The sequence below is a fragment of the Sciurus carolinensis genome, chromosome 7 (assembly GCF_902686445.1).
Source record: "Sciurus carolinensis chromosome 7, mSciCar1.2, whole genome shotgun sequence".
NCBI lineage: Eukaryota > Metazoa > Chordata > Mammalia > Rodentia > Sciuridae > Sciurus > Sciurus carolinensis.
In genome coordinates this window covers 36,722,807-36,748,649 of record NC_062219.1, presented here as the reverse complement: position 1 = coordinate 36,748,649, position 25,843 = coordinate 36,722,807, and the positions used below count along the sequence as shown (strand labels likewise).

Sequence of the window (25,843 nt, the reverse complement as noted above, 5' to 3'; positions counted from 1 at the left end):
CTAAATAAAAAATAAAAAGGACTAGAGAGAGAGCTCAGTATTTAAGTACTCCTGGGTTCAATCCCCAGGACCAAAACAAAAACAAAAAACAAAAAACAAAAAAAAATCTACAAATAAAAAAAATCTGTTACATGATAATTAGAAAGACATTACATACTCTCTTAAAATACATAAGCCTAATAACATAAGTGATTTAGTATAAAATCAAAGTTTAATTTATTATTTAATGAGAAATTAAGTAATTATAAAGGCCCACTTAGGAGAACACTCAACTGAATTGCCTATGAATTTTTAAAAATTATTAGCTGATACTGTCTTCTAGTGTCTCATACGATACTTCTCAGATATATTCATGTTTATGACAAAAAACACCTTTTTTCTCTTACCCGGCCAACCTCAACTAAGTTTGTAACCATCACAATGCAGGCAGACTGCTCTTGCCAGATCATTCTCCAGAAATCATACACAGTTTCATGAACTGGGCCTATAAAGAAATTGATTTTAATATTATGTTATCAGAGAAATTTTAGTAAGAAGTTTAGATAAGATAAAAGCAGATAAAATGAGCTAAAAATGATCATTAAAAGTTCAATAAAAATGTCACTGGACCTACTTAAATTCAGCTCTTATCTAAATTAAAACTATAAGGCACAATTTTTTTTTTTCCAATTTGCCTTTTATACTTCCCAATTACGAAGAAGATATCACTAGACTCTCGGTTATTTACATCTCTAAGTCACTTCAATGTATTTTCAAATACATGTGAAAAATAGAATTCTTATGCCACCATCAACCAAATAGCATTTATTACCAATTCAATACATGTTCAGCATTTATGAATAGCATGTATTTATAAGTTAATGAAGAAGCATCCTTACACATGATGACACATCCTAGTATTTTCTTTTATCATTTTCAAACTGTAAAAGCATGTGCAGGGCTATACTCAGCCCTATAAAGCTAAACTGCTCAATACAATGGTTGAACTTTGTAACTTGAAAGAGCATTTGATTAAACTCAATTACTCCAAAAATATGTGAAACAGTTAGAAAATGACTTCTGTCAAAAAAGCAAATGGCTTTTTTTAGTTGCTTCTTGTATAAAACAGATGCACAGGTTTTTCTTTTGATGGCCAGGAGTCAATTTGGAGAGATAACTAAAGATGTTCTTTGCTTGGCTACTTTTATTCCCCAGTGCACCACTGTAAGAATATTTCTCTACTATTTTCTTATTTTCTATGAGAAATAAGCTTGACTAAATTCCCTCTAAATCTCTGTTTTGTTTCATTCTTGACTTGCCAAAAAATTGCCAGAAGGCAGTATAATATCTCATTATAACAATATTGGTCCGGGTATTATTACATTCCAGGCTGACAAATTGCTGTAAAAACACAGGCACCTTATACAAGAAGAAACCTCCTCACTTTCTTTTCATCATAAGGAATTCCTCTGCCCAGCACTATTGACTGGTGCTTTGAGATATCTGGATACCAAGGACCAAAGCACTAAAACTACCTGCAGATTTTCTTTTACTTTTAATTAAAAAATAAATCAGCCAGGTGCAGTGGTGCACACCTGCAATCCCAGCTACTTAGTTGGTGGAGATAGGAGGATCACAAGTTCAAGGTCAGCCTGGGCATCTTAGGGAGACCCTGTCTCAAAATAAAATAAAAATGCCTGTGAATGCAATGTGGCTCAGTGACAGAACATTTGCCCAGCATGTATGAGGCCATGGGTTCAATTCCCAGGGCTGGGGAAAAAAAAAGGCAGGGGATGGGGGAAGTCATGTTTAAGTTTGCACAGATTAAAAAAAAAAAAAAAAATTGTACAAGTGAGTAAAGAACCATGTTAGTCAGAAGAGCTGATTTTTTTTATATGAATGCATAAGCAAGCTTGTTCAATCTATAGCATTTATGAATACAAAGTTTTACCTTGGGTTGCAATGTAGTGGCTTGGTCTCTGGTAGCCCTAAAATAGGAGAATGAACTGGTTATCATATTGCATCAGTATCAGAAATAAATGAATGAAGGCATAAAAAGATGAAGACAACCACCTGTTAAGATTAAGTTATATAATAAGTCCAGACATGAGTAGTGAACACATAGCTCACTTCTCAAACCTACATTATCTGAAAGGTAAACATAAAACAAAATTAAATATTTTAAAGACTTTGATTAAAATATATGTTGTATAATTTAGTTTTGTTTGCTACAGAATAACCTCATAGATTTTGATTAGTTTCACTAAAATGTTTATGCCTTCATGTTTATCTTTAGTCATTCATTTCCAGTAAAACTGTGTTTAAAAATATTTATTCTTACTTTATCATCCAAAAGTACAACACACTGCATTACAAATGGACGAGGACATATTAGAACCATAAAAAAAAAAAAAAAAAAAAAAAAAAACAGAACATTCCAATGTTAGAGCTGGACAATGCATGCGTGCATCAAATCAAAGTCCTGCTGGATTTTTTATTTTAGAGAGTATTCCTGTATTATAACATGTTCAGGAATCTGCAAAAACTATTTTGTGTGTGTGCTGATAATGTTAATTTAGACACACACATAATTATAGGTACACACATATATAGGGAAAGAGGAATTTTCAAAAATGCATCTTATCCTGAACAAAAAATTTAGCACTTTTGTTTCAGTGTGCCAAAAACTGTGTAAACATTTAATTTTGTTGCAGTAAATTATTTCTCATAAGGAGTTAATTATTAGTTGCTGTCAAATAGTTTGACTTACAACAAATGCTGAGCTGAAAAATTGCTGATGATATGACAGGGTTAAGTTTTGAATTAGTCATGCATTTACCAAACAATTTCAGTAAAAGTTCTGTGGTAAATTCGTCCACATTTTGATGTGGACAACTCAGTACCTGTGCACTGAGATTTCCAATCTAAAATGCAATAGTGTGTGCGGTATACTGTTACAAATTGTGAAGATTTCTACTTCTTAATTTGCCAACATAGCATAAGGTTTTATTGAAAAACTTTTCCCATATTTTATAAGTAAGTGCTAAAATAATCTTGTTTTTAAAAATAATCTCATTTTACTAATATTTACTAATAACAGACGATATCTCTTAAGTATAATAAACTAGGAGAAGAAAATTATAAAATTGTGTAGTAATTAACTAAAACACAACAGGGTCTTCTTAATGGAAAGATTGGACACAAAGTCTTGTTTAGAATACAATCCTACAGTGTGAACCACAAAGTAGTGCTAAATAAGGCCCCACTGTATATGTCTGGGCACAAAACAGAGATTAAACTAAATAAGTAAGAGCAACTACAAATTTATAAGAGAAATGTTGGTTCCTTTTATTCTGAAGAGTAGACAATTACTTTTCTGTGATGATATTATAATAAATTTAAATACTGAATGAGAATAAATAAGATTATGATCAGAAATTTAACAAATATAATACTTAACACACTAATTATAACTCTCAAAATTACTAAAACACAAACTTCATAGTGCTATAAATGTTATTTTCCATCTATGAAAATTAGAAAAATTTGGGTCTTACACTTTATTTTTTGTATAAAAATTATGCAAATATGCAGTAATATTTTACTTCCACATTTTGCCTTATAATTATGCATACTTTGAATCTGTCAATTTCAGCACATCAATTTTAATTGCTAAAAAAAGTTGAAGTCTAAAGGAGTGCTAAATATGTTCTAGGCATTGTGCTAAATGTCCAATATGCATAAATTCATTCAATTCTAATATGAAATCAATATATACTGTTATTATTATTATCATTACTGTAAACAAGAGACTGAAGCACAGAGGGAGAAGTAACATTCCCAAGATCTCCAGAGTGATTTTGAACCATGTAATATGACCAAAGAGTCTGTCCTCCCTATATATACTGTAATGTATTACATCCTTAACAATATATTTTATTTGATAGTTACTTTCCCTTAAATAATTTGCATTTGTATATATGTATGTAACTAAAATTTAACAATGGAATTTATGATCAAAACAAACTTTCATTAATATGATTCCAATATGTATGTGTGATATATGTATTATGCAATTGTAAATTAATAATTATTTTGCATGAGTAATTTTATTGCTTTATAAGCCAATACCATACCACACACCACAAAATAGTCTCCCTGTTTATTTATTTTTTTTGTTTTTCCTTTTTTTTTTTTTCTTTTGCAATGCTAGTGGTTGAACCCAGGGCCTTGCACCAATTAAGCCAGTGCTCTACCACTGAGTTATACCCCCAGCCCTCCCTACTTGTTTTTAACCTCAGAAATCAAATGTAAAATAAAATTTCAGAAAAACTGATACACATCATACTATCCAGCTTCTCACATGTTTGGGGAAGGGTAAGAATAAAAGCCAGAAACAGAAATCATCAACAAATAAAACTCGAGTACATAATAAATTGTTGAAGCCAAAAATGATCCTGTTTTTCTAAACAAGAAAAGGGAAGGAGATAAAATAGATCTTACACATGTAAAAGAATTACAAAAAAATGAACATAGATATACTGTATGAGGCTAATTAGGTGAAGCATGCAGAAATAACTAGTAGTAAGCATTAGTAATAACCATAATTAAGAATATTCATATTAAATATTTATAATAGTGTTCTGTTATTTACATATAGTGGTACTTACATCCCTGTACAGCCAAATCTACAGCCCAAACCAAAGTCAGGTGTGAAAGAAAGCACAACAACGTCAGTAAGTACTAGGACGTAGAACAAGGAAAAGTGTACAGTTTGTTCTTTATTTTAAAAGCTAGCAATCACTTTATAGGCAATAACAAGCAAAAAGGTTCACAGATATAAGCTGATAAAGTAAGCATACTATAAAATATGTACTATGAAATACTTACATCTATATAGTTGGCATTGATGTAATCTGAAGAAGGGTCATCCTCAACAGGTTGTAAAATTACTCTGGAGTGATCATCTAAAATGTTTAAATGATAAAATGAAAGCTATTAAATTTCTCCCATGGTGTGAGACAATGTTACTGGTAGAAATTTAAAATAATTCAGTCTTATACTATAATCTACACTTATCAATCCTCTATACATAATTTACTACTATCAAATCAGTAATTTGAAGACCTGCAAGAACTTTAATGAGCTTATTACTTATTACAATTATAATGGTCCATGGCTTGCATCTTGAAGTTGGGAAGTTTGAAGGCAATGATAATATCTGATGAATCATCATTTGGCCCATAGACTTATCTGATGACCTGCACTTCCCTAAACTTCAAATTTTGCTTCTTAGAGGCATGATTAAAGTCCTTAAAGTCCTTTTCCTCTGCACTTTACAGCAAACTGAGCCATAAAACTGGACCGGACCGTGAATTTTCAACCTTGCTCTTATCTCTTTCCTTGAGAGTCAGAGTTAAATTTTGATGTATTTTAAATACTTTAAAATTTAAATTCAGAACAGAATGATTTAAGTAAGTCAGCCGCTAATTGCCAGTTAAACTATATACTAATTTCTTTAGTACTCCTGTGATTTCCAATGGCCATTTTATTTTTCTCAGGTATACATTGTGAAGACTTAATCAGGAGGAAGTCCCCAAAGCTGATTATCTCGAGGCAATCGGGGTTCAGTTGCTGGCTCCAAGAAAGGAATAAAGGTACATGTAATGTGTCACCCTCCAACCTTGAATATGTTTGGTCAGCATGTTATAGCAATTTATAACTGAAAAGATCTTTACTCTCCTGATATTCTTAGCTGTTTAATAACAGCCCCCTGCATTTATGTTTAAACATGAACACAGAAAGCAAGTTATCTACACAGGGTGAAGAGTCTGAGGCAATTCAATAAATCAGAATGACAACTGCAGTTATTGCTAATAGTCAATGCTGTTTTTAATATTAAGTAGATTACTTTATAAATAGATGTGCCATGCTCTAGGATTCTTTAAGTTTAAAAACCACATAAGGAGGAACTGCAACTCACTACATATCTTTGTATACACAATATTTACATTTACCAAGAATAGTATGGGAACTTACATGCTATAATGTTTCCATATCGGTTTTTTGCTCTGTTTTGATCTTTTTTAGCTACATCCCAAGATGCTGATTGACCTTCAAAAAAACTCTGGGAAAAAGAAAAAAATTAACAGGCAGATTGAATTGAATTCTGTTTTTAAAAACAGGTTTATGGGTTCAAAAGACGAAAATGGTAAAAGCCACTTTCTCAGGGAGGCAGGAATTTCTAGAGTAGTAAACAAGCTTTAACTCAGACCTCAAAGCTGGTTTGTTGGATTCATACTTGTTCATCTTGGATTGGATTGAGTTCAAATTAAAGACAAAAAATAACCTTAGAAGGAATAAAAGGCCCTTGAAAGTATTTCAAGTTTCAGATGGCTATAACTTTGTGAGATGGCAGTAGAAAAAGCATTCTTTTCAAAACACACTGAATAATAATGCATCAAAAACTGCGAAAATTACTTTTAATGAGTATCTTTCCAATGTGTGTTCTTTAGCATTTGTAGTAGGAAAAAAATAAACCTCTGCTTCCTTCTATAATTATTCATTAAATTGTGTGCAATACATCACATTTCATTTTCTTTGAAGATCATGAAAAGGATTGAGTCTCTACAACAAGGGACTATATGAAAATTAAAAAGAGTCCCCTTCTCCAAGAATATGGGAACAGATGAAATTGTTGATTGATTTAATTACCATATGCAGCAATTTAAAATATGGGTAAAGATTTTTCTTTGCAGAAAACTTAAACTTTGCTTCAACACAGGAAATGGGGTCTTCAAAGAGCAAAGAGTCTTTGAAGCAAAGTACACAGGAATACACATGAAATGAACAAAAGAACCAGCTCTGGCAGAGTATTCTAATTCCCTGCATTAATTTCGTTACTATGGCATAGTATTCCAAAACATATCTGAAACCAGTATTCAAAATTCAAAGGTAATTTTATCCACTCCCCATATGAGGTTTGAGAGCAGTTTATAGATCAAATATAGAGTATGAAAGATTTTTCATGAAAATGGATGTATTATGGATGCGCTTTCAAAGTAAAGTATTACTTGGGCTCTTTCACTCTACTTGTGTGTGTGGTAGGTGGTAGGAGTAGTGGTATAGACATACTTCTGTGTCCCAGGTTGACATTTCTCAGTACAGGCAGAATAGTGGAAAGAACTTTTACCTGTTTGCTGTATTATGTTTATTGGAATGTTCAGTTTAAATCACTTCCTAAGATAAATCCTCGTATTTTTGTTTGAGTGGGAAGAGGAAATAAGTTGGAAGAATTCCCCACATCCTTTTTCTGGCTTCTTAATGGTTTTTATGGATTTGCAGTGTTCTCTCTTCCCTACCACTCTCAACCAACAGTCTAGGAAATTAACCCAAGGGAAGAAAATACTACATTGGAAGCACAGAGCTTCTTTCTCAATGATAGAGTTAATAAGCAGAGAGAAATGCCTGGTACTTAAGTCATTCAAATAGAATCTGTAATGTATAATGGAACTCCAGGTATCTTGCTTACTTAATTTTTGAATGGGAAAATATAAGGAAGGTCTAACGAAGTGTATTTAATGACACAGTAAGTTATGGAATCAAAAGTTACATATTCTTAAAATGAATGAGGAACCAGATCTATCCTTGGGAAGTACTCTCTTCTTTCATCTCTGTCCCTGTTTGCCATATGTGTGTGTAGCTATATATGTATATGAATATGTGTATATATATATTTGATTGTACATTTATAAACATTGGATCATGAGGTCACAGAGCATTCCAATCCTTGTTACCTTGTAAGGAGGGAAAAACTTTAAATTTCACCATCCTGGTTAAAAATAAAATTTAACTTAGTACTGAAGCTTTCACCTCATATTCCTCTTTGAACCCGTAGCTGTCTGATGTCTTCATGAGGTTAATGTGTTGCAGTAGGTCGGCTACCCTGATGGCTGGATGCAGTTGTCCCGTCTGGTAAGGGGATTCCGTCCCCTCACAAAGGTAGCGAGGGACGTCTAGAAGGCGACTGGATTCTGCTGTAGCAGCGCTGTGGTTCTCATCTGGCATTTTTCACATTCCAGAAGATTAAAAAAGAGATAAAGTTATCTTGTTTAATATACATTTATGCAAAGAAGATTTTAAGACCTTAAGATCTTTCTGATATCAGAAGGAAAGGAGAGAAATACCAGCCAATAGGGCCTAGGACAGGATCCTCATAAAGACAAAACTTTAACCTTCCACTACAGCTCAAGGGTTGAGGTCAGAGCATATGACGTGTGTATCAACAAGATGCAGGGCGGCATCTCACCCCATGGTTGCTCTTTGTCATTGTTGTTTTGTTTTTTTTTTTTTGTTGTTGTTTTTTGGTTCTGTGGATCAAACCCAGGGCCTCAAGCATGCTAGGCAAATCCTCTACCACTGAGCCATGTCCCTAACCCACTGATTCATGTCCTCCCACTTTTTGTGTGTGTGATACTGGGGGTTGAACTCATAGGAGCACTACCACTGAGCTATATCCCAGTCCTTTCTGTTTTTTATTTTGAGACAGGGTCTCACTAAATTGCTTAGGCTGACCTCAAATGTGCAGTATTCCTGCCTCAGCCTCCCGAATAGCTGTGCCACTGTGCCTAGCTCTGATCCAGTTTTACAAAGCTTGGAGGAGAGCTTTAGCAGAGTTCTTACTGTTTCTTGCATTGCAGTCATTAGCAGTATAGGATGGGACCAGAGGATCAAACTGTCAATTGGAGAAGTATTTTCATTGTTGGGTAAGTTGAACAAACCCTTTCCCATGCATTTCTCAACCTCCCTCAGAAGCCCAATCTAAGCAACCCATCTCCCCCAAGGCTGATCTTCTTGCCTTTGTGGCCTCCTATATGCCCTGTTCTCTAGGGCTTTTAACAAAACACACCCAGGACTGGGAAACATGGGCATTCTGTATGATCACCTCCTCCCACCACCCTGCCTATGAATCAGGTTATATGTGTATTTATATTCAATCTCTGCCCCCTTGGTTTCTTCTTATTGTTATTTTGATCACTAGTATATTTTGACTCTTCCAGCCACCAGGTGAGAGAAACCAGGGTCTGCTTCTGGAGCAAAGTGTGTGAACCTCCCCTGGATTTCTTCCCAGGCCTTTCTAGGCTGTTATGAAGCTATGTATTTCCATGACCTCCTGCTTTTTAATGTCTATTTACATTTCTATTTTCTTACCTAATCCCAAATGCTTAAGAGTGTGGAGACAGTCAGATTTTTCTTTTTATTCCTAGTGTATAGCAGTCTTTCAATACATATTTCAATAAAATATTGGTTAAAATCAATTGAATCCCTCACCACCCACATTTAAGTGTAGGCCCCATCCCAACTGTGTTATTAGCTCAAAACAAAAATTGACTTTAAATTCTCTTTCTGTTATAAGGAGGAAGAAAAGAACAAGAACATTTTGCCTATGAAGAATAAACAGTATTTTAATGACCAAAGTACTAATCATTACAATGAGAAGCATGCTTATATTTATCACATTTAAACTTACCACTTAAAAAAAAAAAAAGACAAATGTTTTAAGGGGGTGTTAACTTTGAAAAGCATTATACTGTCATACTCATTAACAGAAAAGAAAGTACACTCTTAGGGGAACTTCTGTTTTTAATGATAATGCATATTGTAGAGAACGATATTTAATTAACAGTTAAAACATATTTCAAGTGCTGGTACATTTGCCTGTTCTATCACCAACTCTACAAATAGGATATGGCAAAAAATGAATTGTTGTCCCCATGATAAACATTTTTTCTTCCTGGAGAAGGAAATAAAAAAAAAAAAAAAAAGAACCCTACAATCAGATTTGTGTGCCTCTATAATTTAGCTTGATTGCATTTATCTTTACCCGCTCTTATTAAGCTGAATGTATTTTCTTCCTTTCTTTTTCTTTTGTTTTTCACATTTACTCCTAAAAATACTACATTAAATAGAAAAAACCCTGGTGGATTCTGTTGTGATCTAACCCCCCAAGTGAATTAATGCCCTCTGCTCAAGTTTTACCCACCCCTCTACATACAAACATTTGCTGGCAAACATGATTTATGAGAGTTAACCTCTTCTTACTATAAGATTATGGTCAACTGATCTACTTTGCTAAAATATTATAATCAATAGACTGACATAAACATATATACATATATGTGTGTGTGCATGTGTATGTGTGTGTGTGTGTGTGTGTGTGCGTGTGTGTGTATGTATCCCCAGTAAAATTAAGTGTGTGTGTGTGTGTGTGTGTGTGTGTGTGTATGTATCCCCAGTAAAATTAAATCAGAAGTAACTGAGTTAGGCACTATCACAGAACATACAATTGAAGGTGAGAAATAAAGACAACAAATAACCTCAGGGAGCCCAATACAACCACTCAAGCAGGCAGTCAGGGATCTACAGAGCAGCCCCAGAGATCACAATGCACCTGCTGGGGCTGCAGAAGGTTTACAGTTGTAGAGCTCAGTGAGAAACACAGAAGTCACCCACACTACAAATCTTACAGATGAGTGTGCCCCAGTATGAAATAGACAGTGCCTCTGGTGTTGCATTAAGTTTTAATACAGTAGTACAATAAGCAGTAAGGTCTTTAAGATAATCACATATGAATTATTTATCTCAATACATTTCCACCTCATTAAATCACCTAATAATGTGACTGCCAGTGAGGGTACATATACTAATTATTATCCTTATTACACATTTAAAAATAATCACTTCAACTATATCCTTGATTGAAAAGTTTTCTAGAGTTCTTTGCAATACACTTACCAGTTATAGGGACTTAAACCCAATGAAGCAGTAAAACACACACACACACAAAAACAAAAATATGAATCAATATGAAAAGTTTCTAAGCCCTTTTAAAGCAGTAAGTAAATATTAATATTAGGCAATATTTGAGGTGATTTCAAAATTTGCTTTATAAATACAAAATCAATTGAATGCAAAATACCACAATCCTATGATAAAAATGCAATAAATTATTTCTTCATATAATATGATTAATGAGAGATTTAGCTCTTAATGTCAATTTAAAAAAATCAACTTGACTTTCAAAATGAAATAAAATGCATAATGAGTGTTTATATAACTAGATCACATGACTAATGTTTTAACTCTACAATATGCCTTTCACAGGGAAAATAATTACAATAATTGTTTAAACTTTATAGTTTGTAAAATTCTCACTCGTTATCTCATTTTTCTCTTTATAAAACTCTGTGGAAAAGACATGGTAGGAATTATTATACTGTTTTGAAGATGAGGAAGCAAAATGTATGGTATTTTTTATGAATTCACATTCTAAATTCAAAAGGGGGACTGGGATTTGGACCTAATTCTCTATGCTCTTAAAAAATTAGTATAATAAAATTTTAACATTTAGGCAACTTTTTCCAATGAGTTCCTCAATTTCTTAATTGAATGTTACTTATTCACTTGACACTGGCAACATTCTAAGTGCTCAACAGAAGATGACATTTGCAGAGGCATCTGGTATCTCCTCATGATGATCATTCATGGTTCCTCCCTAATGCAATCAAATCACTCTGGGGACAAGTTCAGTTCACCTCCTCCCGTTATTCATGCAGATTTCACAGTAAGAGTGTGGTAGGAAATAGGCGGATTCTCTTAACATACATTTTTATCTCAACAATAAAATTATAACTTAATTAGTGAATAAGGGGTACAGTCTACTTAACTGAATTAGTTGTATAGTTCGAAAATATTTTAGAGTGTAACTGAACATTGAATATATGGATACCAAAACATGGATAAAATATAAGCTTATGTTTGTATCTTCATAGAAAATGTTAAATATAAATATCAAATATGACATAGGAATTTTTAAGATATAGTTATCTAAAAATTTTTGTATTTCTTTGGTTAAATCTTAAGTGGGATAAAACTGATAATGAAACTTGTGAACATACAGCAAGCTGGCCAGAAACATCATTGATGTGCAATTAGTTGAGGAATGGAGTACAATTTGAAATGAAACTCATTTCATTCTGAAGTCTATAGCTACATTTAAAAGTTAATGAATTTAACATCTGAATGGTTCAAATTATCACTAGCAATATCAACTGTCTTCAATGCTATAAAGACATAAACAAAGTGGCTTATTCTAAATTTTTGAAAGATAGCACTATTTACCATGTAAGGTTTATATAAAATGTCAAGCCCCACATCAGGATTCTAGCAATTTTACCTGCATTTGCAAATTCTGGGTAAAGATCAACTGAAAGCAAATGTACTGGTCCTAATGTTCACTTAAAAATGTATTCTACTGTTCTTATAAAATCAGTAAGATTTAGGAAATACTTTTCCATCAGGTAGACTTTCATATAAAATCTAGTTAATTCAGTCATCACTGGCCCCTGAGAGCTAATGCATTTGGATTCATTCCACTAACTTGGATATATTAGCATTAGTCATGCATTAGGGGCTGCAGAACTTTTGTTCCAAATCTAACAGAAAGATTAATTAAAGAATAAAGTAAACCTTAAACAGTATACCTTGCTAATTTGAAATCTACTAGATTTGATTATGTTGAACAGAGAATAGCTCTCTCTAATAAGACCAGAGCTATCTATTTTAAGCATCAAGACACTTTCAGAACTGCAAATAATTTACTATGGACAAAGCTACAACCCATGCAAGGAGTTGTGATCCATGCAAAAAATAAAATAAAAAGGAATGATAAAGAGTTAGGGCCTCACCTAACACAGCAGTCGGCACAAGTGGATCATTGGGCACTGTAGAAAAACAAAGCTCATGAAGGTATAGATTGTTCTAAAATTATATTTTGAACTCTTCTTTCTTTATAACAATTTATGCATTCTTATGAAATACAATTATTAAACTTTCTTTGATAACTGCACCTACAAGGGTGGTCAAATTCTCTCTTCCAGCTTGAGTTCTCTCAAACTATCAAGAAAGGTATCTATCTATAATTATAGTTCAGTACTCTGTTCAACTTAAAAAGCCAGACGATTCAACTTGACATTATAAAGATTGTAAAGTTAGGGCAAAAGAAACCATGCAGTTTGGATCTATCAAGTATAAGGTACTTAGAAAAATAATTATCTCATATTCATTCCAAATATTTTTTTTCAGTTTAACTGTGGGAAGTAGATTTAATCCTTTCTCTAAGTTTATGAGTGCATATTTATAGTTATACTGCTGAATTAAAACTTTCTAATAAGGTTCTAACATAGGCAATAGAGAAGTTTGGGGAAGAGAAATGCTTTCAAACCTATAACTGATTAAATATTAAATCAAGTACTTAGATGATACATTTATTTTCAGCAAAACTTACTTTCAACATTAATAGTATTTTATGTTCTTCCCTGTCATTTATGTTATAGTGAAATAAAAATAAAATAGACCAGAAAGACCCCATCATGATTAAAATTAAATTTCAAAATGACTCATACAGCATTTCTAACTTCTAATATGGTGTAGATATACATCAAGACAGGCTGAATTCAGCTCAATGATTATTGAAAAATTTCATCATGCTAAACACTTCAGAAACAAATTTCCCCTCTCTGAAACAAATAAAAGCATTCAGCCTAAAAATCCTTAATTTTAACCTTACCACTACAACATAATTATAATCTGCATAGAAAATAATTCTATTGTTTATACCCTTCCTTACATCCATATTTTTTCAAATTGGAATAAGAATATATCTAAATGCTATGACAAAATACCTCTGGGTACAAATGGCCAATGGCAAATCTGATTTGTCTACCTCAAGTATCAATTTTTCTTGAAGATTTGAAGAAACACAGTAAGGTAAGTTAATTAACAAGTGTAGGTACTATAGAACAAAATGTAAAACTCATAGAAAATTTGAAGATAAATAGTATTATCAAGTCTGAGATAATTATTCAAGTCATCTGCCATTAAACATTACTTTGGTAGAAATAGTTTAAAAGCCCTGCCTTCATAGATCGGTTATTAATAACCCTTAAGATGGATGCATAGATTTGTGGATTTCACCATTCCTTTTAAATTCTCCAATCCAAACATACTTTTAGACATCACACTATATTTAAGAGCATATAGGTTGCTCTTTCCCCTAGCTAAGTTTTTAGTATGGATATTCCCTAGGACTCCATAGTGTATTACTTTACTGAAATAATTTTACCAGTACCATTACTTCCCCAAAAGAATTACAGTTTCTTCATATTGCAAAAGAAACTTTAGCTTACACAAAGGAAGATGCAAATGCTGAAATAATTATATATTCTGACATGAACCAATTTTATGTAGGCAATCTCATATTTAAATTAAAGCAGCAAAAAATGATATGGTCTGAGTAGTATATATTTAGAATTTATCTTATGATTGAATAATAAATTTCATGCAGTTTGAAGTTCAACGAAATTCAGTATCAAGTCTGAACACAGAACTTCTTGTAAATCCCATAATATCCTCTGTCTCCTTTTTTTCTTTCTAACTACTTCTTCCTTTCTTTCTCATTATTTAAAAGTTAACATAGAAAACTCCAAATAAACTTAACAAACTTCAGAATCACTTATTAAGATTTCAGTGAAGAACTTACATCTTGGACTAAAATTATGTTGGTCCATGAAGGTGATGGAAAGAGGATCTTCTGCATGCAGAGTGCTCTGGTCAGCGTAGCTTCGGTCCATTGCATTCACCATGTGAGTCATCTCTTGCCGGGTGTTGCCCATAGCATCTTTGCGCTTTTTAGCCAGTTTGCTGCCAACGCAAATACAAAAGGGAACCCTGAGTGTGAGGCTTGAAGGAAAGTTGACACCCGAAACAAGTAGTTCAAGTGGGCCCAAAGACAAGATAACAGATACGGTTTAGAAGACCTAAGAACTGGTAACTTCTGGAATGCAGTTGACACTCAAGCTATTATATTGGTCGATTGCTATAAAACTATTTGATTTGTCAGATATAGTAATATTCAAGCTGTTAATCCAAGCTTCTCATCATTTCCTGTATTTCATTCGGTTAACTTTCATAAAAAGTATAACTACATTTTACCAAAATATAAACAAACACTTGTTAAGTAAAGGAGTTCAAGGAAGATTTAAACTAAAGCTAAGTTTTGGTCTTCGTCCTAAGTTATCAATTCCTTTAATCGACTTTCAGAGGTTCTTCTTGGGAATAACATGACTTAAGTTTGTTTTAGCATAGTCACCCAATTAAGATAGATAGAGAAAAGTCCCATTCTTAATACTCTCTCTTATTACTAAGTAAAAACGCAACATGTGTAGCATTAATCTATATAGTGATATATTTGTAATATTAATAAAAACCTAATCTGCAGTCTTTTGGAATCAATGACAATTCAGTACAAATCATTATATGGGATTGAATCATATACTGTGTAAGAGTACTGAGAGAATTTTGGAAGAATCTTATGTAAAATTATAATGCAAATAATCATCATCTTGGAGTACTGATGTGGTCGAATTCTAAAAATGAGATTTACAACCCCAAGGCAAAACATCCACTGGGGAGGTCTCTCATGAATTCCAAGCAGGGCGCATCATTGATGGGATTTGGAAATTAGCAGAGTTAGCATTTTGAACTCTTCAAATACAGACAGTTTTATCTTACATATCAAGAATGTAAAATATATTTTGATTCTCTCTCTGTGAATGTTACACATGAAACTTGCAAGGAAAAAAACTGTTAAAGTTATCTAAAATATTTAAATCGCATTAACCCGGCAATTTATATATGATATAAATAAAGACACTGTAAAAGTCTGTAGCAGGGAAATTATATCACCAAGTTTATAGCAGCCATTTATGCTGCCTTGGAAATATTCTTTAGTTGTTTTAAGAACCCCATTTCTTAGCTAGATTATAAGGTAAGATGTTTTCTTTTGATCCTCACTAGTTTCTGCACTAAAGTACTACAAATATTTCAAAGTCTCAGCTCATAGATTGAATTTGTGCCCCAAACCTTTTCCTTTAAAGAATTAAGCTAGCCCTTGCCAGCACAAGGCTCTGAGTTCAATCCCTAGCACCACCAAAAAAAAAAAAAAAAAAAAAAAAAAAAATAATAATAATAGGCTAGTGATCTGAGAAATACCCCGGTGTTTTTTTTTTTTTTTTTACCCTGAGAACTGCAATACTAGATCTCACCAGCACACACCCACAACACACCACACATTGGCACGACAGATCTGGTGCCTGAATACCATGACCGCAGATTAAGACACGGAGATAGAGAAGATTTTGTTTCTTTTAGAAGTAATAACCATCAGCACCAGAGTATGTATTAGCAATATTTACGAAAACAGTGACAGAAATAAAGTTAAGGACTAGCACGACCTCCACATCTACCACTTCACATCACTCCCTTTGCCACCATCTTCATTGGCCATATTTACTCTATACACTGACACAACTAACCCCCTCTACTTTCTAGGCCAGATGATAAAACCCTTGAACAAATATATAGGTTTTAACACGTAATATAAATGCGTGCTGCTGCCAGTGTTAAGACTCCAGATGGACACTCACTATGTAGAACTCAAAAGCAGTGCAGGGACAACTTGTCTGAGTGGCTACTGGCATTTCATCTGAGCATCAAAATTCTGATTTAGATTTTTCCTTTTTAAAAACAAACCATGATTCTGAATGTTTATACTCTTCTTGATTGATTTCAAAGTGTTTTTATTTTCCAAACTAGCATATAGGCTTAATTAAACATTATGTTTGAACCTGTAGACACTACTTTCTTCCTCTAGGCCACCATGTAGGATTTTGTTCCTGGACCTACAACATCCTTTAGCTTCTAATGACTGGCTAACTTCCATTCACTGTGCTCAGCTTAAAAGACACTGCATTAGGAAAGTTTTTTACAATTAATTCCAGTTTCAGGTTAGTTTTCCTGCTCTGTGATTTCCATAGCACCACGATTTCCCCCTGTAATAACACTCATCACAGAGCACTGCAAGCAGTTTTCAATCATTTTCCCATGGTGTGTTCCTTGAGGGGAGAGACTGTCTGTATAACCTTTGCCCTTGAAGCAATGCCGTCACATAGTAGGCACTCAATTAATACTTTTCACTATACAAATTAGACCTGTTTTATGCATGTCACTTTTCATTTTTTTAAACTCAATTCTCAGTTCAATCAACTGAAGATGGCATAAGGGTTCTAATTGTATAGATGAGTGTGTTAAGGCTCAATGGAGTTAAAAAAAAAAAAAAAAGCTTGCCTGAGGTATTATATCTCATCAGCAATGAAGAAGACCTGGTGACAAACCTAAGTTCTTATCGTATATCCAGTTGCTTACATTGTTTATATTGCCACATTATGAAGCATATTCTAATATAAATAACTTTAATCTAAGAATTAAAGACTGGTTGCCTTATAATTAAGAAGAATATGAATATGGCACAAATGTGTTGCCATTTATAAATCATAAAACAGCAGAAAAATATTTTTCAAAAACATCCAATCTCTGTTTCTTGGGCAAGAAGAAAGAATAAATTCATTCCCCCAAAAACATGAGAGAATGACTGGATAAAAAAAATAGCACAATTTGGAATTTGGATCCAAACACCATTAAAATTTTGAATGAGGACATATAGAAAATAGCAAGTAGAAATGATGCTTTTAAGCTGAGATTTTACCTCAAAATGTGTAATTTATGTGTACTGCATGACTGGGGAAAATAAAGAAGCAATGGATTTTTCAAATGCATGAAAAGTGAAAGTTCTCATGCAATAAAGGACTTCTATTTTTCAGATTCAAAACTCAGATTAGTAGGCAAATGTCATAGGAATATAGTATTTGTGGGTACATGTCAGTCATGCATTATCAGCTTAGTCTTACACCTAAATCCTCACAACAACCCTGTGAGGTAGGCTTTCATTCAGATGATTACAAAACAAAGAAAAACTAACATTAGCATTAAGTATTTTCATCAAAAACTGACATTTATTATGACATTGCCAATGAAAATTAGCTCAAAGATCACACGTAGTTTTAAGTGATATTCTAGGTCATTTCTACCTTTATAAAAAAGTCTTTAATTCAGATTAGTATCACTAGGTATATTTAAATAGCCTTTAATAGCATACCTCTGTGACATTCTTTCTAGTTAAGATTTAAAATGGTAGTAGCCCTCTAAATATCAAAATAACGTTAGCATAAACTACTACAGGGATTAGAACATAGAAATGTTAACCAAATACCAAAAAGGGAGTCCCACTCTGATTTTACAGATACACTGATAGTTAATGGTAGGCTTATTGACATTCTCATAATTAAATACTTATCGATTCTAGTATGTCTCATGATTTGTCGTCCCTGAAGCAACCAGCATATATAATGTGCACTTCAGGACAGTTAAGCAATTCATTTTGCAAGTACTTGAGTTTGACAGATGTGCAAATGACTTTCATTATCAAAGCAGCCAACAGCATAAACTTCTGCAGGTGGATGTATGGGTGGGCCATAAAGGGGAAAAGTACTCCATCATTGTATGAAATGGTATGGTTAATTACTTTTGGCTTCATCAAACATGATTTAACAAGTATATTATGATTCATCACAATAAGCTAGGAGCACTGTTAGTTTACACCTGCTTGTTCTAGCAGATTTAGGAAGCCAAATGTTTATAATATTTAAATTGTTGGCAGAACTGTGTCATAGTGATTGACTCGTAAAAAAATTGTTGTAAAGCTAGCTTAAATTTACCTAGTTAGATAAATGCTGTGGGACATATGCTCTTAACATACTTAATCTCAATCCTTAAGCCTTGAAAGGTGTCATATCATTTCTCTGGATTGGCTGAATGACTACACTGGCATCTGAAGTGATAAACTGAAAATAACTCCAAAACTAGAATGGACAATTCCCTCTATCCTTATGCAAATGAGTTTGTCATACCTAAGTCTAAGATTAGCTAGAGACTCTGGAAAAGAAAAGGATACTGGTCACATGTATGCTTGTTCCTGCGTACATTGACAAGAGGTTTTTTTGTTTTGTTTTGTTTTAACCTTGATTTTATAAAATCTTTGTTGCATTTAGTTACAGTAAACAAACCAAAATTTTCTTCTCTAAAAAAGAATTTTTATTTCTTTGTTCCTGCAACATTGTGATTGCATCCATTCATTTTTACAAGAGCATACTGATTGTTTAATGGCCAGACCAAAGGTATTCTGAAGTTACAACCATCCTGGATTCCTGGAAATGAGGAAAGAGGTGTTATCACTTGCAGACCTGATCTGATGTGTATCCTGCGAAGGCATTTTGAATGTTCTTCTATGAATAAATACATGACTTAGCTCAGTTTCTTAACTCTAATGATATCACATAGAGATTAGGGAATTATAACCACTTTCTCTGCCAGATGAATGAGGTGCCTTATTGCTAAAATAGGGTACAGTTTTGACTTAAGTAACTGAATGTTTTTCGCTGTAGACTAACGCTACTTATGGAAAACTATAAATAAAAATTAGAAGTGGCTGAACATTCAGAAATACAATATCCCTTTTAAAAAAGATTAGGAAAATAGATAATGGTTTATAGTTTTAGAGTCCACAAAAAGATGTTCTTTGAAATATCACCAAAATTATGAACTTCGTTTATTTTATTTTTTTGAAAAGGGATACTGCATCTTTAACACATGTAAAGTTGTACATCACCCATTTTCTACTTACAGGTAGTAGGAGTAAGAATAGTAGCTCCTCCTGGCAAGCAAATCACAGACAGTGGAAAAAGAGAAGCAATGGTGAATGAAAAGCGTGACTCTGTCACATTCAATAAAGCAGAAAAATGTGCGTTAAAAAAGAAAACAAAATAAAATAAAATTCATGTTTTTTGCTTTGCATTTAATTTGCTCATGCATTGTTAGATCTCTTTTGCCATGCAATTAAACAGACAGATATGCAATAGAAAAATAAAATTTGAAATACATAATTTAGAAAAAAGAACATGCTGATATTTCTTTTATTGCCAAAAAATTGAAAAATTAAATGGATTGTGTATTTTCAACATGCAGTTAAGCATAGTATCATCCATTACCATTTAAATGTCATGACAGATGGAACAGCTGTGTATAGAACTTGTATACTAGACTTTTTCTTTTGATACAAAACATAAAAATCTATTATGTTAATTTATTTTATATACAGAATAATAGCTATAGTTCTGTAAATAAGTCATATCTTAATGGTACACAGGCATATATACATATACTATGTGAATATACATATGTACCATACAATATATACACAAAGATATTTCTACAGTAGATGCCTGTGAACATGATGTCATGCACAGACATTTACTGTATTGAAACATAATTTCAAATTTCTGTCTGGAATTAGTAATGTGTTCATGCTGCGTATTTAATACATAATACACAATCAATGGAAAAATGGCATCGATTTGGAAATAATTCAACAGCAATTAAATTAAAAAAATGACATTGCGTTCTGAAAGATGCAATATCCCTTTTCTTAGCCTAAAAACTTACTTTGTATATACCCTCAGTTGTAAAGTTTTACTCAGTTGAATTCCAAACCATTCTTTTATAAAACAACCCAAAACACATGGAATTTTCTTCAACATGAGAAATATACCTACATATACTATTCCCAGTGAGGGATAAAGTCTTGAAAAATTTAACAATATCCTATAAAAATGCAGACAGTCAGAGGCTAAAATATTTTGCTTTTCTATTATTTTTATAATAAATTTGTATGTTAAAAGGGAAACTACAGTATATGCTAAAATTTTAACTAGACTTGATAATATCCAATACTGTTACAATATTCATGTTTTTGTGTATGTATAATAAACATACTTGTGTTTAAATCAGACATGATCCATATGTGACATCCCCTACATATGAGTAAAACTCATTACAAAATTGCTCAGGAAAGTAAGGAGTTCAAGTAACTTAGATATAATATTTCATATAAGAAGGTAACATATGGAACTTTATCCACTTTAAAAATATAACTTTTCTTAGTCATAATGGTACTGGGGAGGAAGAGAAGCAAAAGCCCTAGATACTTTCTATCAATTAAAGTATAATTATGAAAACTCAAATGTTAACATTTTAATAGAGGCTCATTTATCCAACTATTTAAAATATGAACCAGAAAAAGAATTTGTTTCGTTATGCAATTATAGAGCTGTCAGAGCATTTTATTCACCCCCCACCCCAATCTTGCTTAGTGACTGTTCGAACATACTGCAAGAAGTTTAGTTTTCAAATTCTTCGTTATTTCTAAAAGAGAGAGCCATGGATATGGAGAGCTACTAAAAAGTAATAAATGTTTTCAAATAAATAATAAGTAAAACTAAGCACATTCCAATTCTGAGTGAGGATATGATCAGAAGTCACTTTCATGCTCACATCCAATTTGAAGTTGATTAGAAAAAATTTAATTGTGAAGCCAAGTTTATTTAACTCTCTAAACTGTTTAGTTTATATCACTTTCCAAACATAAATGTAAACTAAACAGAGATATAAGATCCCAAGTTTCTATTCTATGATTTCATTGATCTTTATTGGAAAATTTGTTTCTAAAATACTTAAATCATCTTGCCTCACATATGATGTATTTCCCACCCACAGAAGTAGACAACAGCAAAAAGAGAAAGCACTAGTTGGGGAAAGCACGTATGTAGCTAATTTAACACAAAACACTATAATGCATACCTAATGTTTCTAATGCAGATGTGTCTTCTCCAACATATATATCTCCAGTGGATAATTGTAAAGAGGCAATATATTAAAATAAACTCTGATGGAATTGTTAAAACATGTAGTATGAGTCTTATCTATAATGTTAATGCTTTATTTCAAGTACAAACTAATTATCATAGTATACTATTAGATTTAATGCAATATAAGCAACATTGTTTATTAAATTATTCAATAGAATTTATAAAGTATAACCACTTTTATACACAAAACTGGGAATGAACTCTGCGTATATTCTTATTTTAAAAAGTCCTTCCAAACTGAAATGTCATTCAAAATACATGATTAGAAGGATTGACTGGATGGCCATATTAGTTTCTAAGACAGTGATCCCCAGATTATGACTTTTTATAATGGCCAAAAGGTCAGATTACAAAAATTGTGTACTTTGAAATGTTTTGTTTTTCAGCAGGAAATATACTTTAATTTCTAGAAGAGACCAGTTGAAGTTTCAGTAAGTCTTAATATCTTTATGCAATTCCTGAAGATGGCAATATTGGGTGATATAGTAAAAAAAAGATAATGTCCAATTAAAAAATTCCTTTTTATTTTTAAATTTTTAGTCAGTGAATATTTAATATACAATGTCATTAAACAACATTTATATTCTCCTCATATCTTATTGGCAGCTGAGATTTAGAGAGATAGAGAATAACAATATAATTCAGACTCTAGCCCAAATGTATCACAAAAAAATCCAAATTTTGTCACTTTTAATAATAATACTTTAAATATAAGATAAAACAATGTCTCAAATCTCTCTGCATTTGAGAAATTTAAGTTCTTACATTAATTTCAAGGTTAACAAAAATATGTTTATATCCAAAATTAAAGAGCAACTTAATCAAATAAGAATTTATTTGAAAAGCCCAAGTAAGAGACTCTGGTGCTGACAAACCTTTAAAATTAAATTCTTGTTTGTTGTGATTTAAAAGAGCTCAAAGGAAAAAAAAAAGTGTTTGAAAACTAGTGACATAAAGGGAAGTGAGCTGCACAGGACAGTATCAGATCTTACCTCTTTTTTACAATCAATACGACAACTAGGAGGAGGAGGATGAACACCAATATTCCAGCACTAATTCCTGCGATTTTCACCACTCTGTCTGTCTGCTTGGCAGGATCTGGGATCACTTCTGGTTCTTCTGTTGCTGCTGCTAAACAAATCAGAAAAATAAGTTACTGAAAGCAGCTAATTATCACAGAAAGGAAAATTATGCCCAGCTCACAGTTACTATAAAAAGACAACTTATTTATTGTATTTCAATAAAACTCACCTGAAAATAAAAATAAGGAAGTTTGCTGAACTGCAGCATAAGACATTTTGCGTTAAGAAGAAAGATTTCACACTAGATTGTATTTTAACACACACACACAAATACTAAAAAATAAAATAAAATAAAATAAAACCCCACAGAAATAACTATCCAAGGGAATGGTGAACTATTTTTCTCCCAAGATCTTTAAAAGTCAAAACATGGGATTTTTAACAAATAGTACACTGGGAAGAGATGAAGTCAGATTTGGAGATCTGTCTGTTTATCAATTCATTCAGCAAACACCTCTAGACTCAGTTGAAGGTGCTGTGCTTGGTGTGTTAAGGTAGGGTCAGTGACAATTATCTAAGTCAGAGGGTTAGGTCACATAAATGCCTAATCCAACAGCCAGAGGCTTAAGCTTATAATTCAACATATAAGATTTAAGATGAATACTTGGTTTGTCAGTAGAAACAAATATTAAAGCAAAAAAGATACACCCAAGAATACCTCACATTCTCTTAACAAATAAGATCCAGATAAAAAACTTGGAAAATAGCACTTGGAGAACCATGGTTTTCTTCTTAGTCTCACTTCCTTTCTTTCTCAAAACCATACTCACTCCCCCACACCTATATATACACAATAGAAATTAAAAACTTTAGTCAGTATATAAGTCCTAGGAAACACTCTGGAGACTTTTTCTTTTTACCTCATTTGCCTTGAAAACTGGTAGAGAAATTATTATTATTTATACTGTAAAGATACTAAAACCCTGCAGCATAGAGAATGGGGGAGAGATTATAAATTGCTCAAGGACAGAGACAAAATTTGATACATCTCTTATCTTCTAACCTATCATTTCTCAGTTTCCAAACCTGTTGACCCTACTGCCAAGAATCTTTGTGGCAAAAGCCAAAGGGATTCTTAGAATTAGGTCCATTCAGGACCTGTCCTGTGGTACCCAAGACATCAGCTGGTATTTGGAGTCAAGAGTTGAAGGCTGAATAAACAGACACACAAACAAGTTTCCAACTTTAACCTCATATCTTTCTAAAGGACAATTTATTCATTCTCTGGAAAAAAGTTATCCATTTTCCTGTATTCCAATTCTTTCTTCAGCTCCTCTTCTTGGTCTTTTTCCTCCTGACTCTCAGATTTTCACATCTAAATGTCTGTTCTGTTTTTCCACCAGTCATGGTTCTGCCAAAAGGGCACTTTGATACGATTAAATTTTAATTTTTTTCCAAATAAAAAATTTGAAAGAATAAAATTTTCTAATATTATTTTATAAAACAGAAATTAGAAGTTAAACCAGTGGGAAAGTTTGAAAAAAAGTGTTAAAACACAGTTAATGTTTTAAAGCAATTCACTATAACTATTTTAATTGCACAGGATAAAATTTCCCCATGGACCAGTAATCGGTAATTACCATTCTCAAGCAAAAGAAAAAAAAAAAAGGCAGAAAGCAAGTCTACAGTTTGTTCTTTTTTCTGGTAAGTTGGTAAGTGAAGGAAGTTTTTATGACTTGACACTTTCCATACATGCAGGCTTCAGAAAATTTCCAACCTTCAACCTCAATTATGTATAGAGGTTACCTAGTGCTTAACACATTTCAAAAAATCTTATAGCTCTCAATTCATCAAAAAACTAGTAAATATGTTGGAGAGCTCTTTCTTTCCAGGGTCAACATACATACATATGTATGCACTTGTGACTTTAGAAATACATATATATGTAAAATATAGACATAAATACTGAAAATGGGTGGAGTACATTTCAAAATTGAATATAAAATCCAAAGCACATTTATTGATTTAAATTCTTAAAATTAGACATTTGACACAGACAGTACTTCACAAGAAAATGGAAGCAGAATGTTCAATGTAGAAATCCCTAGTAAAAACTTTAGTCCATGAAACATATTCTCATTACTGACTAATTAAATCCTACTTTTATCAGGTTCTATGTTTCACTTGGTTTTCAGAGGGTAAGGAAAATGAACCCTTTGTGATTTTCTTCATACCTGACTTACAGAACTAAATGCTTCTGACAATTCTTTGGAATATGAGTTCTTATTTGATAGGTCAATATTTTTAATATAACTAATTTAATAAGTATATCATGGTATACTTTTTCTAAAAACTCCAGGTTCATTTATTTGAGTTGGGTTAAGAGTGCTTTGTCTATCATGATTTACAATTTTTGTGCAGTTGTTCATCAATCTTCAACATAATTTTTAAATGAGTATAGAAGGCTAATCAGATTCTCCAAGTACATATGATTTGGTGGTTGCATTCCCTTGATTGTGAATTCTCTTCAAAGTCTTTAGTAATGACATTATTATTACTATTACTACTACTAGCAGCAATTTTTTTTCATATAATATGTCTGTATAAATTTGTTACCTTGGATATTTTAATCACATATGTCCTATTCTATTTAAAGTCATTCAAGCATAGAAGATTCATTAATGGAAATACAAGCAGTAACCCCTAAGTGAACATCTTCTTCTTCCTCAAGGAGGAGGGTTGCACCCCTGAGGCCTGTTTATAATTTATGCATATATACAAAGATAATGTAGAGCACCTTCTTTCAGAACTGCTCTACTTTGCCATAAATTTTTACTTTTTTTGTCTACCAAAGAACATTCAGAGGATCCCCAGTGTTCTAAATTCAAAAGCAGTACAATTTTTTTGTATAGTTTTTTTAAAAAAAAAGGCACTAAGAAAGAATTTCACGCTATTTAGCGATTCTAAGAAATTTTGTGGGGGTGAAAATAATTAAGGTAGCTTTATAAACTTTAAAGTCGCACTGATTTATTTAAAAAATTAAAGCTAGCCAGACATGGTGGTACA

At 32.5% G+C, this 25,843-nt stretch overlaps 1 protein-coding gene across 8 annotated transcripts in view; it reads right to left on the bottom strand.

Moving 5' to 3' along the window:
* Window positions 1–25,843, bottom strand: part of Ptprk (protein tyrosine phosphatase receptor type K) — a 547,068-nt gene that overhangs the window by 19,479 nt on the left and 501,746 nt on the right. The window contains exons 14-23 of one of the 8 annotated variants that reach the window (XM_047559451.1): window positions 22,748–22,883; window positions 14,579–14,739; window positions 12,726–12,761; window positions 10,774–10,785; window positions 7,852–8,039; window positions 6,019–6,106; window positions 4,870–4,946; window positions 4,650–4,667; window positions 1,931–1,967; window positions 387–484 (exon numbers count right to left, since the gene is read on the bottom strand). In XM_047559451.1, coding sequence (XP_047415407.1) covers window positions 387–484; window positions 1,931–1,967; window positions 4,650–4,667; window positions 4,870–4,946; window positions 6,019–6,106; window positions 7,852–8,039; window positions 10,774–10,785; window positions 12,726–12,761; window positions 14,579–14,739; window positions 22,748–22,883 — 851 coding nt within the window. Of the gene's footprint in view, window positions 1–386; window positions 485–1,930; window positions 1,968–4,649; window positions 4,668–4,869; window positions 4,947–6,018; window positions 6,107–7,851; window positions 8,040–9,540; window positions 9,773–10,773; window positions 10,786–12,725; window positions 12,762–14,578; window positions 14,740–22,747; window positions 22,887–25,843 lie in introns of those variants that run through there. The other 7 variants (XM_047559450.1, XM_047559453.1, XM_047559452.1 and 4 more) reach the window with 7 other exon arrangements.